This window comes from Girardinichthys multiradiatus, chromosome 22, assembly GCF_021462225.1.
Source record: "Girardinichthys multiradiatus isolate DD_20200921_A chromosome 22, DD_fGirMul_XY1, whole genome shotgun sequence".
NCBI lineage: Eukaryota > Metazoa > Chordata > Actinopteri > Cyprinodontiformes > Goodeidae > Girardinichthys > Girardinichthys multiradiatus.
The window spans coordinates 9,769,155-9,786,576 of record NC_061814.1 but is presented as its reverse complement, the minus strand read 5'-3'; the positions used below and the strand labels follow the sequence as shown (position 1 = coordinate 9,786,576).

Here is a 17,422-nt window from a genome sequence, read left to right as displayed (position 1 = left end):
GCTATAAAATAAACTTGCCTTGCCTCTGTTTTCACTTGAAGCTAAAAGTAGTGGAATGAAAGCCCAAATCCAGGCATGCTTACTGGGTAAGCATGCCTGGTTGTAGGTGGCTGGTGGTGCTGCATCAGGATAGATGCAGCACCACCAGCCCTCGTGCCCTGCTTACTATAGAAGAAGCAGACAGCACCACCATGCTACCTCCTCAATCCACTGACTTCTTCCCACCAGAATATTGTGCAGTCTTGCGTCATTCAGTCCGTAAAACCCATCAAGCAGGACATTTCAGAATCAGAAAAGCTTTATTGCCAAGTACGTTTTTGGACATACAAGGAATTTGTTTTGGCGTAGTCAGTGCAATACAATAAAAATTAAACAGTATAAACATATCTACAATATAATATACATATATGTGCACAGTTTTAAGTGAGTGAGAGTAAATGTAGAGCAGTATAGGATGCCAGAGCGGTACAACAGTACAGGTGATCAGTGTGCAAGTATGGCAGTGCAAGTAAAGCAGGAGTCCAAGCTGAGCGTTAATGTAACGCATAAAGTTGCATTTGAAACTATTCTGGAGTTACGCTTGAGTTAAAAAATATTCCACCACACAAGTTAAAAACTATATATTTTTAAAGCTATTTTAAAGCTTTTTAAAGTGTTCCTACTCCAAAAATTTGGTATTTCCCGTTCATCGCTTCCTTTTTCTGTGGAGCTCCACTTTATGTCTGCATCCAGACCACTCTCTCATCTCAATAATAGATCAGTTTAAGAAATGTTACACATTATTTTAAGAGAAACAGGAATAAGTCAAAAACTATTTCCATCATGGGAGAAGAAGTGGAGGTGGTGGAGGAGTATAAATACCTCAGTGTTCACCTGGATAACAGACTAGAGTGGAGATGCAACTGTGAAGCCATCTACAAGAAGGGACAAAGCAGACTGTACTTCTTGAGGAAGCTTAGGTCCTTTGGTGTTTGCAGCAAGATGCTGCATATCTTCTATAAGTCTGTTGTGGAGAGTGTGATCTCTTCTGCCATCATCTGCTGGGGAAGCAGCATCTGAGCCAGGGACTTAAAAAAGCTTAATAAGCTGATAAAGAAGGCTGGCTCTGTTCTGGGGACTCCTCTGGAACCTCTGGAGATCATTCTGGAAAGAAGGATTCTTCATAAAATGAAGAACATTATGGAGAACCCTGAGCATCCTCTTCATGAGACTGTCCTACAACAACAGAGTGTCTTCAGTCAGAGGCTTCTTCAGATCTGCTGTAAGACGGAGCGCTACAGGAGATCCTTCCTGCTCACAGCCATCAGCATCTACAATGGCTCTTTGAAGAAGCCTGCATAATATGAGCTACAACATCATTTAATTTCCCTTTGGGATTAATAAAGTATTTTTGAATTGAATTGAATTATGAGGTGTTCTGCTGGAAGTGACTGGGAAGTTGACAGAAATTCCTTAAAAGCCATTTATACAGGGTTTATTAGGTCAGATCTGGCTCATGTGTATAGTTTACAATTTAGCAGACATAAACCTCCATTAATTAAACCATATCCAGTATTAGGCTCTAAGAATCTGTACGGGTGCTTGTGTATACTGGACTAAACAGAACCTTTTATTATAACAGGGAAACAGCAGACAGGGAAATGTGACTGTCTGTGGGGAAGATGAGACAATAGAACATGTTTTTGCATTGTATTATCATTATAAGAGAAATCAACTAATTCAACATCTTAATAATAGGAAAATAAAACTAGACCTTATTGACTTGTTTCAGAAAGACTCAGGTGAAAGCTGTCAGGCCATATTCTTTTTTTTTTTAACAGTAATTTGTTTGATAGGATCTGATTATTCTTTTTTTTTTTTAGCGACATTCGGCCCACACTCCTTACCAGTTGATGGCGGTAACGAACCATTACGTTGTTTGCTAACCGTCAATAAATAACAGGAAGAAGAAGAGGAAGAAGCCTCGTCTCGTCTTGTCTGGTTGATCAACTGCTCGGTGTGGTCTGCTATTCCGCTTCGACGCAAGATTATAGTAAGTCGCCTTCACCAAACCGCATTGTTTATTGAGATTGTTTTTTTTTTATGTCTATTCGTTGTATGGATAAAATAAAAATGTTTCACGTTGACATTCAAAAGCACAAGTCATAATCTTCTTGGATTTATTTTTGTTTTACCTAACATTATTGTTTAAACAGTGCGTTATATTCTCCGAGTTGGTCATAATGTTAAATTTAGTATGATTTTTGGTATTAGTGGAGATAGGGCAGACATGTTGTAGAATTCATGCTAAACCGGTTTTACGTCTACGAGTCTGTAGCCAAAGGCTTAGATAAATAGGCATAATGTTGTAGTTCATAAAGTAGATGCTCGTATTTCAATTTAAACTACAAACACAGACGGATCTGTTCTTTGCTTGTTGGTTTCAATAATAAGAAAACAAATAGTTTCTAGAGTAAATAAGGTAATTTTATTGACATTAAATCGGATCTTGAAGGTAATTTCAGCAGATTCATGATAATGTATGAAAGGCAAAGAAAAACAGAAATGGTTTTAAATATAGTATTTTAAAAGACAAGGGGGCACCATTGGGTATTAAAAGAGTGTCTATGAAAAATCATCAGTCTCTCCAGGTAGGGATTTAATGTTGCTAATAATTATTGACTTGTGGGTCAATAATATGACCTTCAAAGTCGCCATAATGTCTGTAACAATACACGAAAAACACTAACCGTGTGTTGTGCTCGAGAACATAAAAGCATTATGACTTTATATATTGGATATAACGGCTCTGGGTAAATTTGCCCCTTGACCATTTTGTACCTTCGAATCACCATTCTGTTCCTTTCTACTTCAATGTCATACATGTAAACAAACCACTTTGTAACTGTGTACCTAAACCATTGTTTTATTTAAGTATTTACATGAAATGTGGAGGTATTTGGTTGTAAAAATTCTGAGCCCCATGATTCAAACATTTGACTACTTATGACCCCTGATCACATTAGAATAATCTAATCACTCTCCTGCTACTAAATATTTGTTATTGTAATCACATTGCCACATTTTCATACAGTAAATTATTGTAAATTGTCAGTTGTCAAAGCTGGTATGACTTTCCTGCTGGATATGGATTGACTGACGTTTGGTATGAGACACTCCATGGTAGACCGCTTAATTTCACCCCTGAAGACGTCTGGTATTAAACGAACAAAACTGTGAAGACATGAAATGATGAGGGGATGAACTGGCCTGTTCCTGGATATCATGATATCCAGGATGCTTTTCATCACACAAAATCTATTAAGATGCATTGATGAGACTTTACCTTGCCTGTGCCAATTTCTTGTTTTCCTTAAGGTCTGACCTTTCAGTTCCCCTTTTGACTGATTATGGTTCATGTTTTTTCTTTAATGTCATGCGGATGTCTTGCTAGAGGTAGCAGTTTTAAATCCAACAGAAAACAAAACAATTACAAGATTGTCCCCAAGTCTGTTCATTACCTTTATCTGATTTTTATCACTCAGAGAAGTGCATCAAAAGCTGCACTGTTTATTTATACAGGGAAAATGGTGGAAGCTCTTGGTTTTGATGTCTTTTTTTTTCAGTGTCTCACCTGCTGTATTCAATTCAGTTTATTTATATAGCGCCAAATCACAACACATGTCGTCTCAAGGCACTTTACAACAGTCAGGTACATAAATTCCAATTAATCCTAACCATTGAACAGTGCAGTCGGATTTAGTTATTTATTCAAATTGGATAAAAAGTTTTTCTATCTAAGGAAACCCAGCAGATTGCATCCAGTCAGTGACTTGCAGCATTCACTCCTCCTGGATGAGCATGTAGAGACAGTGGACAGTCACTGGCGTTGACTTTGCAGCAATCCCTCATACTGAGCAAGCATGTAGCGACAGTGGAGAGGAAAAACTCCCTTTTAACAAGAAGAAACCTCCAGCAGAACCAGGCTCAGTGTGAGCGGCCATCTGCTATGACCGACTGGGGGTTTGAGAGAACAGAGCAGAGACACAAAGAGAACACAGAAGCACTGATCCAGGAGTCCTTTCTATGTGAAGAAAAAGTAAATGTTAATGGATGTAGCTCCTTTAGTCGTTTCACCTAGAAAGAAAGAACAGATAAACTCAGAGCCAGTTTTCAAGGTTAGAGTCTGAAAGAGAGCACATAGAGTTTGTTACAGTTAAGCTCTGTCAATTGCTATATCTAGGAGAGAGAAAGGGTTAAACACTAAAAGACAGGGCCATGTGGATCATCTGTAGAAGGTGAGCATTAAGTTGTTGCCAGCGGAAGCTTGGACAATGCCCCTCTCCAGAAAGGTGTCACAGGTAGACACAGAGTCAGGCCAGGTGTAGCTTCTAGGAAGAGAATAGAGAGAACAGGATTAAAAGCTGAAATAACTGCAAATAATGCAAAATTGGAGAGTAGTGTGAGAAAGTAGCGAAGAGGGTGAAAGTGGTCGTTATGTCCTCCAGCAGCCTAAGCCTATAGCAGCATAACTACACAGATAGCTCAGGATAACCTAAGCCACTCTAACTATAAGCTTTATCAAAAGGAAAGTTTTAAGCCTAGCCTTAAAAGTAGACAGGGTGTCTGCCTCATGGACTAAAACTGGGAGCTGGTTCCACAGGAGAGGAGCCTGATAACTAAAAGATCTGCCTCCCATTCTACTTCTAGAGTCTCTAGGAACCACCAGTAAACCTGCAGTCTGAGAACAAAGTGCTCTGTTAGGAACATATGGAACCATCAGATCTCTGATGTATGATGGAGCTAGATCATTAAGGGCTTTATATGTGAGGAGGAGAATTTTAAATTCTATTCTGGATTTAATGGAGCCAATGAAGGGGAAGCTAAAGTAGGGGAAATAGGATCTCTTTTTTTAAATTTTCATCAGAACTCTTGCTGCAGCATTTTGAATCAGCTGAAGGCTTTTAACTGCATTTTGTAGACATCCTGATAGTAAAGAATTACAATAGTCCAGTCTTGAAGTAACAAATGCATGGACTAGTTTTTCAGCGTCACTCCTGGACAGGATATTTCTAATTTTGGCAATGTTCCGGAGGTGAAAGAAGGAAATCCTAGAAACCAGTTTAATATGGGATTTAAATGACATGTCCTGGTCAAAAATAACACCAAGGTTTTTTACTTTATTACTGGAGGTCATTCCATTCAGAGCTGATCAAATGATCATTTTTCTAATTCCAATCTCTGGCTCACCGCGTGGTACTTCTATAATCGTCGTAGAGTGTCTGAAATATGACACAAACCCGATGAAGAGTCCTTTGAAAAATCATAGTCACTTTACTCTGCTGTGTGACACCAAGTGCAACTGGAAACTGTATTCCCCACGTAATGAGCCACATTTGAAACACAGGAAAAACCTCAGATAAAGCAAAAGATGGCAGTCATGCATTCTATAATCAGAGATGTCCCCAACTTTGCTAGATTCTTAAGGGAACAAGTTAAGTTTGTGTAGCGTGTGCCAAAAGTTATCACTTAGGAAGAGGATGCATGAGTGCTTACTAAGATGAGGTGTGTATGTGTGGTGGTACCAATAATTGTTGGGGTAATTTAACCTTATTTCGCCAAACCTCAGAATTGATCTGTTTACAAGCAGTAAAATACTTCAGTCTTTTTGCTGCTGTATAATCAGACAAATACAGTATACTTTAAATTGTCAGCAAGACTAATTTTAGAGTAAAAAAAATGTGTTTGTTTAAGGTGTTGCTTGTTCACTGTTGGACTTTATGTTCTGGTCTTTCTCCCTTCAGTCATGTCAACCAAGGTTGTTGTCGTCACTGGAAGTAACAAAGGCATCGGGTTTGCCATCGTCAGAGGGCTCTGCAAGCAGTTCCATGGAGACGTTTACCTCACTTCCAGAGACGTGTAGGTAGCTCCCTTGGCAACAGCTGAAGCAACATTGAATTGTCCCTGTTAAAATTAGTTTATATGCAGAAGTTAAAAGTGTTATTCTCATTTCGCCTCCTTGTATGGTTTTTCTTTTTTCTTTTATCAAGAGTTATAAATTAATAAGGAACCTCAGTAAAAGACTGATTGAGTCTTTATCAGAATTTATGGTTTGCTGCTTTTGTTACCCTCTTGTTTGACCCAGAAGGTAAGCTCTAAAGAACAAACAAACAGAAGATTTTTACTGAACTGAAACACTTTGAACAGTTTTCACATAAAACCCTTATCACCAGGAGTAAGCTGAGATGGCTGCAAAAAAAATATTCCTAATCAAAATGTTCAACGTCCAGAACCAACTAACTGACAGGAAAATAAATGAAACTTTCTGCAGCGGTCGAGGTCAGGCTGCCATGGAGTCTCTGGCCTCTGAGGGACTGAAGCCCTTGTTTCACCAGCTGGACATCAACGACCTGAACAGCATCACCACAGCTGCTGCTTTTTTCAAGAAGAAGTATGGAGGAGTGGACATCCTCATCAATAATGCTGGGATAGCATTCAAAGGTAACTTTGGAACAACTGAGGTCAAATAGTGATGATTTACATTTACTCGTGCTATATCATAACAGAGTAACCTGTTTTATTTGCCTCTTCTTACTATATTTAATATGTTATTGAGATTGAGTAAAACATGCTGGTAGGTACTCTAAAGGTAAATGATGTGTGGTGCAAACTGCAATAAAAATAATTTCATTTCCCCTCTGGGCTCAAATGAATGGTCTGATTTTGCTTTGTGAATTGACAGAATCAGGTTCAGAAATTCTTTAAGAAAGTCTTTAATTTGGCCGTTGGTTAATATCTGACTCTGACATCATGTTGATGCGCTCTCTTTAGTGGCTGACACGGCCACTTTTGGAACGCAGGCCGAGGTCACTTTGAAGACAAACTTCTTCGCCACCAGAGACATGCTGACTCACTTCATGCCGCTCATCAAAGCTGGAGGTACAAAGTCAAATCCTATTCTGTTTTATTGAAAATATGAAATCATCCCGTCAACGATTCTGTGAAAAAAAAATACAAAATGTTTTTACGGCACTGCACATATTTGATTTTGAAGATTTCAATTGAATTAACCCTTAAATCTAAACAAAACATTGTATCACAAAAAAATAATTAAAATGACATAAAAAGTATCACTAGTTTTTTTTTTTTACTCCAAAATACATTTTCACTTTATGAGACGGTAGTAAATTATCACCACAGTCATGGGGTTTTCTGGACCTTGTCCAGCTGATATCTTCACACGTATTTATGCAAGGTTAATTTAACCCCATGTGAACATAGATATTTTACATTATGTTTATTCTTTCCTTGCATTCATTCTGACACATTTTTTCTGCTCCCGCCACCGTGTGTTAAAATACTATTTCATGTTTATTAAACTATGACTCATGGGATTCAGGAAAAGAAATAGAAACATTTAGCAGCAATAATAATTTCTTTTTTGTGAAGCACCAATACAACTGTTTTTCAAACTGACCACAAGAGGCCCCATTTGAGTACCCACTGATGCTGAGTACCCATATGAGAGCTTTTTATTGCCTTTACACTTCTTGCAAATCATTTGACAAACATTTAGAGACTGTAGCATGTAGAATATACTACACTAGCAGGTCTGCACATCCTGTTGCAGTTTTTAATGTACTGCTTGAGCTGCTCATGGAAATCTGCAAGGTGGAAGGAGGCTGATGTGGAATGTTTAAATTATCTTCTTACTTTCAGGCCCTCGTTCACCTGAAGGATGTTTGCAACATACGGCAGGTTCAGTTCAGCATCACTCATGGTTTTATCAGGTTTCTTTGAACCTGCCGTTGGGTTGGTTTTCAGATGTTTGATCAAGATGCTAGTGTAGAAAGTGCTTGGGTAGAACATTGCGGTGCATTTAAGTGGTGTCAGTCATTCCTCTTTTTCTTTTAACTCATCTTGCATCCATTTTATGTTATTGCTGCTTACTGGGCTGCACAGTGAGGCTATCTATTGCGAAGGAAATTTAGCTCCCGTCACGCTGGTGTCGGTTCCTGTAGTACAAGTACACACACACTTAATATGGGCCAGATATCAGATGCTGGTATTAGGGGTGGATATAAATGATGGAATATTTCATCAATTAGTGGGATAGATGCATTGTAAAAAGTTCTCTGGGTAATCTGTTTCAGATTTGAATATACAGATGCATGAAGAGTTATCTTACTTCTAATGAATGAATCTGCCTGCCTTGATGCATTATTTTGAAGCATTGGGTTCTATAATGTTGAATATTAGTTGTATTTTATATGGTATAACGAGTTGCTCAGTGGGCCTCACCTGTATAAATAAGTAATTAATAAATGATTGGAATGTAGTACATAAAGAAAGAAAAATCTAAAACTCTTTTTGTCCAACTTAGTGCTTGATCATATTCCCACATGTTTTTAAACAGTTTTCTTTATTATCATAATAGTAAAAGAAATTCAAGCAAAAACCTCCTAGATATTCTTAGCTGGAAAGTTGGGGTCCACCAAGTCATGATTTCTTTCAAAGAAAATCTCTTCATCGGTACTTCATCTAACTTCCAGTATTTTCCTCTCCGAGGCTGATAAAGACGCTTGGAGCCAAACTGTCCCATCGGTGAAGCGCCTCATTACAGCTCATCATTTTCAGCTTCTCTTACTCACATCCAGACTCAGCCTTGTTCATGATGATTCCAGGTCATCATCTGACCGTGGCTCCAGTAAAGAATGGATTATGTTAATCAGGTATAGGTATTTTCAGCTCCACCACACTGTATCGGCTGAAGTGTGACCGCGGTGCACTGTGACAGATCCTGAAAAAGCCAATAGAGACGGAAATCTATCAAAACTCTCCAGGCCGAGCAGAAAGCAGCCAAAACAGAGCTCTTTCACAAGCTCCACATTGCTCTGTTTTTTCTTTTCCTTCTGAGTGTTGTGCAACCGCACTAACCGTCCCCCTGTAAAAGAAGTGGCTGCGTGTGGAAACAGGATGGAGTTATATCAAATAAAAAGAGAATTTAGGCAAGAGATTTTTCTTCAAGGATTTTTTTTAACAGAATCATTGAAGGAACTGTTCCAGCCTTAGCTGGTGTCGGAGTTAAGAGGCTAAGCTAACAGTCGCTGTGTTGTTATCACCAAATCATCCAAAAAGTAGCCAGTGTGCAGGAAAGGAAGGTCCTTTAAGGATCTTCATGAGACCTTGAGATTCATTTTTCAAAACTACTACTAAGTTTTTTTTCCGTTTCAGGTTTTCACTACTGACAGTTGTTTCTATCCTAAAGGAGGTATGACTTTTTGACATCCTCTCTGTGGTTTTTAGGTCGCGTAGTGAATGTTTCCAGCTTTGTCAGCTCCCGTACGTTGAACCAGTGCAGCCCTGAGCTCCAGCAGCGTTTCCGTAGTGAGGACATCACAGAGGACGAGCTGGTGGGACTGATGCAGCGATTTGTCGAAAAGGCCAAAAGTGGCGAACACAACCAAGACGGCTGGCCTGACACAGCATATGGAGTGTCGAAGACTGGACTGACGGTATGATCCACAGAGCTGTGAAATAGTATTCATCCCCTCTTACAGATTTCGTCTTTTTGCACTTTTGTCATATTTAAAACATGCAGGTTGTGAAATATATTTAAATTTCCAACAAATTGACTGGAGTCCTTGCATATTGTAAAATCAGTGCTATGATAATTCTTTATTAATGGAGGATAAGATGCCTTTTTAAGGTCATGCTACATCATCTGAATCTGATTTACGTACAGACCCACTCACTCCAGAGCCTTCTTTTTGCCTCCTGACCAGTTCAGAGGTGGATTTGCTAATCATTGTCCTGTTGCCCAGGTGTCTTTTAGCAAAAGGTCACCACGATGGCTAAATGGTTCCTTTCTTGTCTCATCAGTACACAGAATATTTTACCCAAAGTCCTGGAGATGATCAAGATGTTTTTGGACCTTTGTGTTTTTTTTTTTGTGTTTTTTTTTAGTTTGTAGGTTTTGGTCTTGGAACTCTCCCATGGAAGCCACTTTTGTCCAGTTTCTAATTGTTAAAACTTGAACCTTGGCCTAAACTGAGGCAAGTGAGGCCTGCAGAGCTTTAGGCTAGAGACACACTACACAACTGTTACCCAATTTTACCCCCAGTTCCCAGTTGGGAAAACTCCAGGTTGGTCTGCGGACTTTGTGGTCACAGGAACCGACATAACCCAATCTCAGTACCAGTCAAATAAACATGTTTGAAATTTCCGAATGTGGACACAGTCGGGTAATGTTAACCGATCATCGACCCAACTAAGGCTGGGGCGCTACATCAGCTGCAAGCAGGCTTTTTTTTTTTTACTTTTTATTTGTAACTATACTACAGCATTATTACATCATTAACCAAACAATTCACATATTGAACATAAAGGTAATGGGACTTTACTGAATAAAATATTTTCCAAATAGAATCAAGTTATTCATCATAAATCCTAAATGTTTATTCGTGCAATCCAGACTAACCATTATATTATGTTAAGATTAAAAACAAATGATATCTGAATCTTTTTAGGAAGTATCATTCAAAATGGTTAAAGACAACATTTTAACGTTGATGTTCTTAAATGTTTCGTCTGAAAAGATGAGGAAAGAAGTCTCTCACTGAGGCATGCTTTTTATTTTGAAAGCGGCATTCTACACAGGAATGTCTTAATACTTAGTACTTCTGCAACCTGAAGACAGTGGACACAATACAGTAAATAACTAACAGTGTTCTCTACTGCTTGCGCTATTTGATGCCTAACCTCCAACACGCCCAAGTTCATTAGCAGCACCGGGACACAAGTTAGCCGTTGCTAATATCTCCTTATGAAAACCAGGTGTCCATAATGAAGCGTGGAACACACTGCCTACAGGCTCGACAAGAGTTATTTAAAATAATATATATTTTTCAAGGAGATCTTAGGGGGGAAATATATTTGTGAGGGAATAAATATTAAAGAAAGGAAAAAGTTGGGGAAAATAATACAACAATAACGTCACATCTTTCCAAATAAAAACTAAGACAAGATACAGAGACATTACAATACAAAAGAAGAATAAGAGAAAAAAATACAAATGTATGTCATTTGTTAATCCACTTCTAAATAAATCTATTTTATTCTGTTCCATTTAATGAAATATTAACTCATTTCTTACACTTTTTAGTGGGCAATTAACTGAATAAAAGTTATTTATTTTTTTAAATTCTTTATTATGGCTGGTTTGGTCTTCCGTGGTGATCCTCGGTCTTTCGGTGATGAAACAGAAATCTGCTGAAACAAGTCAGTGTGAAATCTGTGAAGAGTCTGGAAGTTTAGATGTTCTTGGGTCTTTTGGGATCTCCAAGGTGAGTCGTTTGTGAGATTATAAAAGAATTTAGGTGGGTCAGCCTCTCCTGGGTAGGGATGGGTACCGAACTTGGCACCTTTTATAGGTTACGACCAAATTCCGTTGGTACTATCAAGTACCTATTCATGTAAAATCAAACGGTACCGTGTTTACGGTTCCTAAATGCATCATTGTGACAGTGAGGGAGTGGCAGAGTGGAAGATTTTCCATGCCGGACATAAACACAGCATTGCACACGCAGAAGCGTAATGACGTCAGGAGCCGCTGCCAGAGACAGCAAAGAATGTCTGATAAAAGGCGCTCAAAAATTTGGCTCCCTTTTCAAAATGCGACGCAGATCACGCTCGCTGCAATCTTTGTGACGTGAGGCGCAAGACCAGTGGTGGGAATACTTCTAATCTGAGGAAGCACCTGGTTAAGCACACAATTTTCCTCAAGGCTAAAGTCTGCACAATTTTCGACAGCCACAGATCTACGGCTACAACTCCTGCATTCGGCACCGTTAGCACGCCTGCATTTGTTAGTGCGTCGTCGTCTGCAGCCAGAAACATGGTTTATTAAGAAAAAACACTGTGTTGAAGAAATGTTTGAAACAACTGAGCTGTTAGAATACAAACAGCTGGATGTTGTTTTGATATATTTGTTAAAGTTTATATATTGACAAATGAATATGTTAAATTGAAAAATGTTGCGATTTTATTATTAAATGAATTGACATTTATTACGCCCTGCGATGGACTGGTGACCTATCCAGGGTGTACCCCACCTCCGGACCATAGACTACTGGAGATTTAAGTAGGCACCAGCTTCCCCACAACCCACGATGGAAGAAGTGGTAGAAAATGACTGACTGATGACGAGAAACAAAATCATTGAGATCTATCAGTTTGGAAAAGGTTACAGATTTATTTTTAAGGCTTTGGTACTCCAGTGAACCACAGTAAGAGCCATTATCCACAAATGGAGAAAAAGTGGAATTGAAGGAAACCTTCCTTGGAGTGTTCAGCCAAACACAATTACCCAAATACTGCATTGAAGGTGATGACAGAACAACCCAAAACAACATCTAAAGCCCCTCAGTTGCCACAGTAGAGGTCAGTGTTCATCATTCAACAATAACTGGAAAATGAAGGCCTCCATAGAAAAGTTCCAAGGTGAAAACCACCGCTGACTGACTGACATTTATTGCCACATAAACACACACACACAAAAGTACAGAAAACTGGTTCCATTGAGTACCGGTACCGATTCCCAGGTAGCGGGTATCGGTTCAAATGTGAGAGGTACCCATCCCTATCCCGCAGGAAATAACGTTTTGTGGCCATTTCCCACATGTCTCACGGGACGACGCAATGGAGGCGCATGTCTGGAGAGACAAAAGGTCGCTGGCGAACTTTTGCTCCACAAGGCCATTCCTGGAAGAGCTTGAAAGCTGGAAATCTGTCTGATACAAGAATGTCAGAAGATTCATAAACCGATTGAAGACCCCGCCAACATCCGGTGCAGGTAGAAACCCACAAAGGTTTATTTCCAAGGAGATGAGTTTCCTCCTTGTTGATTCAGTCGACTAAACGGTTCTTCATATTTTCACCTCCTGGACGGATGAGAAGTTTACTGTTTTTTTTCTTGAGGGGATCACGAACGCGTGATCAACCTCCTCCCCTCATTTTTCTTCAGACTTGACCCATCGTCTACCAGAGAAGAGAAGGAATCAACTCAAAGTAATTTTGTTCTTTTCAAATTAAATCAGATAGGTGCATTTAGAGGTCTGGGCAGGATGAGACAGTTAAGGTGATGTAGGATCATCTGTAGTTAATCTAAGGTATTAACTTGTTGCAGGCAATACTGATTGAAGTGTTTTATGCTGAGCTGTGTTCTGATTTGCTGTGCAAGCTGCTGTATCATGTGTGGTTCATGTTTTTGTCCGGCTGATCCCAAATCAGCCAGGAGTTAGAAGTTGGACTTTAAAAGTTTTTCATTCAAAGCAACTGCGGTCTGGGCCTCACCTGACCACTCCTTTGCTCCACTTTTATTACTGGAGTTTCTCCACTGAGTTCCTGCCTCAGAGTTTTATGAATCTTTGTTCGAGATTTGGGGCGATCAGCTGGTTGTGGCTAAAGGGGCTTGGCCCCACCGTTTCATTAGCTGACCGCTGCAATCGAGACATCAACACCAAGAGGGCTTCTCTTTCCATTGAACCCAAATTATACATTTGGTCCATAAATCTACTGGTTTGATCTTCATAGACACTAAATGCATATATATTTTTCTTTTATTATCATTGTTAGGTAGACATTTTTATTCCCTTTGTGTAGAACGGTGCTTGTTAGGTGAAGGTAAAAATGGTATATCAGAATTATTTGGCTTCAATAAATCTTCAAATATATAATTAAGTGAAGCGTTTGTGTTTATTTTGTGCAAGAGTGATTTATCTGTCAGAACAAGGTCGAAGATCCTCCACCTTCGGTGAAGTGGTTGAATAAACATTGACGGTGGTATTGGTTAATAATTTATCAATTATTAATGATGAATAGCTAATTGTAATTATTAAAGAGCTTTGAGCTCATAATCACAACACCAGAGGACATCTCTGATTTCTATTCGTAAGTGACGATTTTTGGTTAAGAAATACATTTTTTTCAAATTGTAATTTTAAATTATAATTCTTAATAAATATTAATTAATCAAGAATCATAATTCTTACACACTGATCTGTCACTTTTTGAGATCTTTTCTGATGTCAGAAAGGTTCTGTTGAATAATTTGATTTCTAACAGGTCCAACAATAATCAGACCGATGCGTTGCCAGTCAAATTATATCTAGTTTTTGACAGTACGGTTAGTCACATTTAATTCATGATTAAATTAGTGGAGCAACTACATAGAGCCAGGTCTGTTTGCATATTAAATCAAATAAAACCTGTTACTGTATTTACTCAGTTTATCTTTGTCTGATTGCAATGTTTGTTTTTTATCTGAAGCATTTAGGTGTAACAAAAAAAGCAAGAAATCTGTCGGGGTAAATACTTTTCTTTTACCCCATAAAGAATAGTTAATGGCTTTGTATTATGTGAAAACTAAGCGAGAGGTTCAGAAATATAACTTTATATCTGCTGATCTAAATTAGAATATTAAAATTATCCACCTAAGGTATTTCTGTTTTGTTTGTCTTTAGACGCTGTCTATGATTCTGGCTCGTCGTCTGTCTAAGGAGAGACCAAATGACGGGGTATCCCACTTTGACTTTTGAAACCTTTTTTTTTTTTTATTTGCATTCTGTGTCCAGTAGGTCCACCTGCTAACATAGATCTTTTGGTGTTTTTGAACTCTTTAGATTTTGCTTAATGCCTGCTGTCCTGGGTGGGTGCGCACAGACATGGCTGGTCCGAAAGCCCCTAAGACACCAGACGAGGGCGCTGTAACTCCGATGTACTTGGCTTTGATTCCAGCCGGAGCCACAGAACCACATGGGAAGTTCGTCTCTGAGAAGGAAGTTTATCCGTGGTGAAAAACATACAGGGAGCTGATGTTTCAACGTAAACATTAATTTCATTAGTGTAATTCATAACGTTGGATATTATGTATTTTATCCTTACAGTAAATGAACAAATGTTCTCAAGATGAATTTCTGAATAAGGTTTGGTGCTTTAATGATCAAACCAATACTAAAAGATTCTGTTTGTGCCTGTTACTTTAAATCCGTTATTATCTGAATGAATGTTTAAAATGCTAACCAAGTTTGTTTTTGCCTTCAGTCATCTATCTTCCTGTTATTACAGGGGTAAATCTTTGGATTGCCTTACTGTTATGAGGTTAGTTGTTCTGACATGAAAAGAGAAAATGTTTTTCTACAATAAAGATTATTTTCTTAACGAACTTCCAGAAAGGAAATTAAATCCTAATCATCCTTCTCGGACTGAGAGTTGTCCTACTCATTTTAATACATGTTGGTCAACGATCGCTCTTTTTGGGCGATTTTTACATAAGATATAAGGAGACATGACAGTGGTGAGACATTTTTGCTTTCCCTTTAGTAAAATATCATTTGAATATTAAGTTCCATTAAAGCCTGCTGGTATATTATCACTCATGTGCTAGATGACCCTGCACAGATGGCCTGCTTTAAAGCATCCACCATCATCCCTGTCTCCAAGAAACCAAGGACCACAGGACTAAATGACTTCAGACCCATCACCCTGCCCTCTGTGGTAATGAAGTCCTTGTGTTGACCCATCCTAACTCCATCACAGACCCATTTCTGGATCCCCTGCATTTTGCTCACAGAGCCAACAGGTCTGTGGATGATATAATAAACATGGCCCTTCACTGCACTCTGCAGCACCTGTTCTCCCCAGGAAGCTACCAGGGGTTATTTTTGTGGACTTTGGCTCTGCTTTCAACACCATCGACCCGGCCCTGTAGCAGGAATGCTGCTTGTTATTCTCATACTTTCTGTGTATTTATGAGCTCAATCAGCCTCTCTGTGTGAGACAGTGATAAGAGGGTCATCATTGTTTGTAATGTCATGTTTTCAGTTTCACATAATCAGGTAGTGCAGCTTTAATATATAAATGTATTCAGACACAGACATGCATGATTTATTCAATGCAGACAAGAAATGTAAAGTTCATATACTATCTAAACATGTTCCTAGAAATTAGTTATTAAATTAGGAATAGTCTTGAGTAAAGAAAATAAATAGCATATTTTATAAAATATTGTATTAAATTTAAACATGGAAACCTATGTTATTAGTTGAATTTTTGACAGAAATGTGATATAATGTACATAATTTGTTAGTAACAGGCTATTTACGTCATTCTAACCTTTAAAACAGCTGATTGATTGAAGTACAACTGTATTTAGTGGCCCCCAAAAAGGTTAAATATATATAAATTGCAGCACCAATGCATCTCATCACACGTCCTCAAAGTAGGTTTTCTACCAATATTATAGTAATACTGAGTGACAGCTTCTGTTACGCTAACGGGAAGAGGCTGTTTAAACACCTACAAAGTCTTTAGCTAGAAGCTGGCTCATGATTCGACAATGAACTACTGTCCGAGTCATAAAACCTGAATGGTCAGGTAATAGCTTCTCACCTGTCTCCTCCTGTTTTCTGTTTTAGACATTAACAGATCCAGTGTGATGACTGTGATAGAGGGGTCCATGCCCCGTGCCTAAACACAAACAGCACCGAATATGAAAAGGTAAAAAAAGGCAGCTGGAGATGTCCATCGTTCAAAGAGTGAAGTGTGTTTAATAATGTTAGAAAGAAATTGTTATAAATTATGTTGGAAATAAAACTGTACATCTGTTTGATTGCTTTAAGACTGTCTCTTCTGTCACGTTTAGTAGAATAATTTAATACACATTAGTGAAAGCAATTTGAAAACAAATGAAATTTCATTACACAAATTCATAACAGAAAATGCATTAAAAATCAGAGAAAAAAAGTGTGTCTCTTCTAATTTTTCACCGCGCTGCATGCACCAGCACACTGAGAAATATACAGAGTCCTGTCCTGCTGTGTATGAAAGCATGAAGCTAAATAAATTTAATAGAGTGAAGTTCAAAAGGTAAAATTACTTAAAAACAGCCTCAGGGAAAAACAAAGCTGTTCACAAATGAAGGAACAGGAGATTTCTGCTAAAGCACTGCACTAAACATTGTTTTTCACACCATGTGCTTTTATTTCAAACATATACAGTGAAATTTGCTTCGGATGTAATCAATAAAACTAAAAATACATTTTTGGCATTTTGAGTTTCTGTTCACAAGGTAATGTTATGGTTTTTAAAAGTAACACAAATGGCTCTGCTCTTTTGTAAAGGTAAAGGCAAGTAGTGGACTCAATTTTATTGTGTTGTTGGAAATTGCAGTTACTGTTTGTTTCTTTATTTAAAAAACCATCCACAAATGCCATAAATTGCAAAAATAAAAAAAACAATGTTGTATTGCTAAACTTTCTGTTAATTTTTATTGAGAAATGGGAACTAGATGTGGAACAACATATTGATAAAGAAGTGGCAAAAGATCCATTTAAATGGGTTCTTTGCTATGTTCTCTGTTGATTTAACACGGTTCATTGCTTGG

General features: G+C 38.3%; 1 protein-coding gene across 6 annotated transcripts; it reads left to right on the top strand.

The window, feature by feature from the left end:
• The first annotated feature begins 1,896 nt into the window (after positions 1-1,896).
• On the top strand, positions 1,897-16,657 carry cbr1 (carbonyl reductase 1). Of its 6 annotated transcripts, XR_007036075.1 has the most exons (9): positions 1,897-2,032; positions 5,784-5,898; positions 6,311-6,480; positions 6,811-6,918; positions 9,286-9,494; positions 14,502-14,555; positions 14,661-14,862; positions 15,106-15,138; positions 16,455-16,657. XR_007036075.1 is itself a non-coding variant. In XM_047352126.1 (8 exons), exons 2-7 carry the CDS (start codon positions 5,786-5,788, stop codon positions 14,832-14,834), a joined length of 828 nt encoding a protein of 275 aa, XP_047208082.1. In that variant the 5' UTR covers positions 1,897-2,032; positions 5,784-5,785; the 3' UTR covers positions 14,835-14,862; positions 16,455-16,657. The 6 variants fall into 6 exon arrangements, 4 of the variants coding, with proteins under 4 accessions (XP_047208082.1, XP_047208083.1, XP_047208081.1 ...); XR_007036074.1 differs by having other exon boundaries at positions 14,661-15,138; XM_047352126.1 differs by lacking the exon at positions 15,106-15,138.
• The last annotated feature ends 765 nt before the right edge of the window (positions 16,658-17,422 follow it).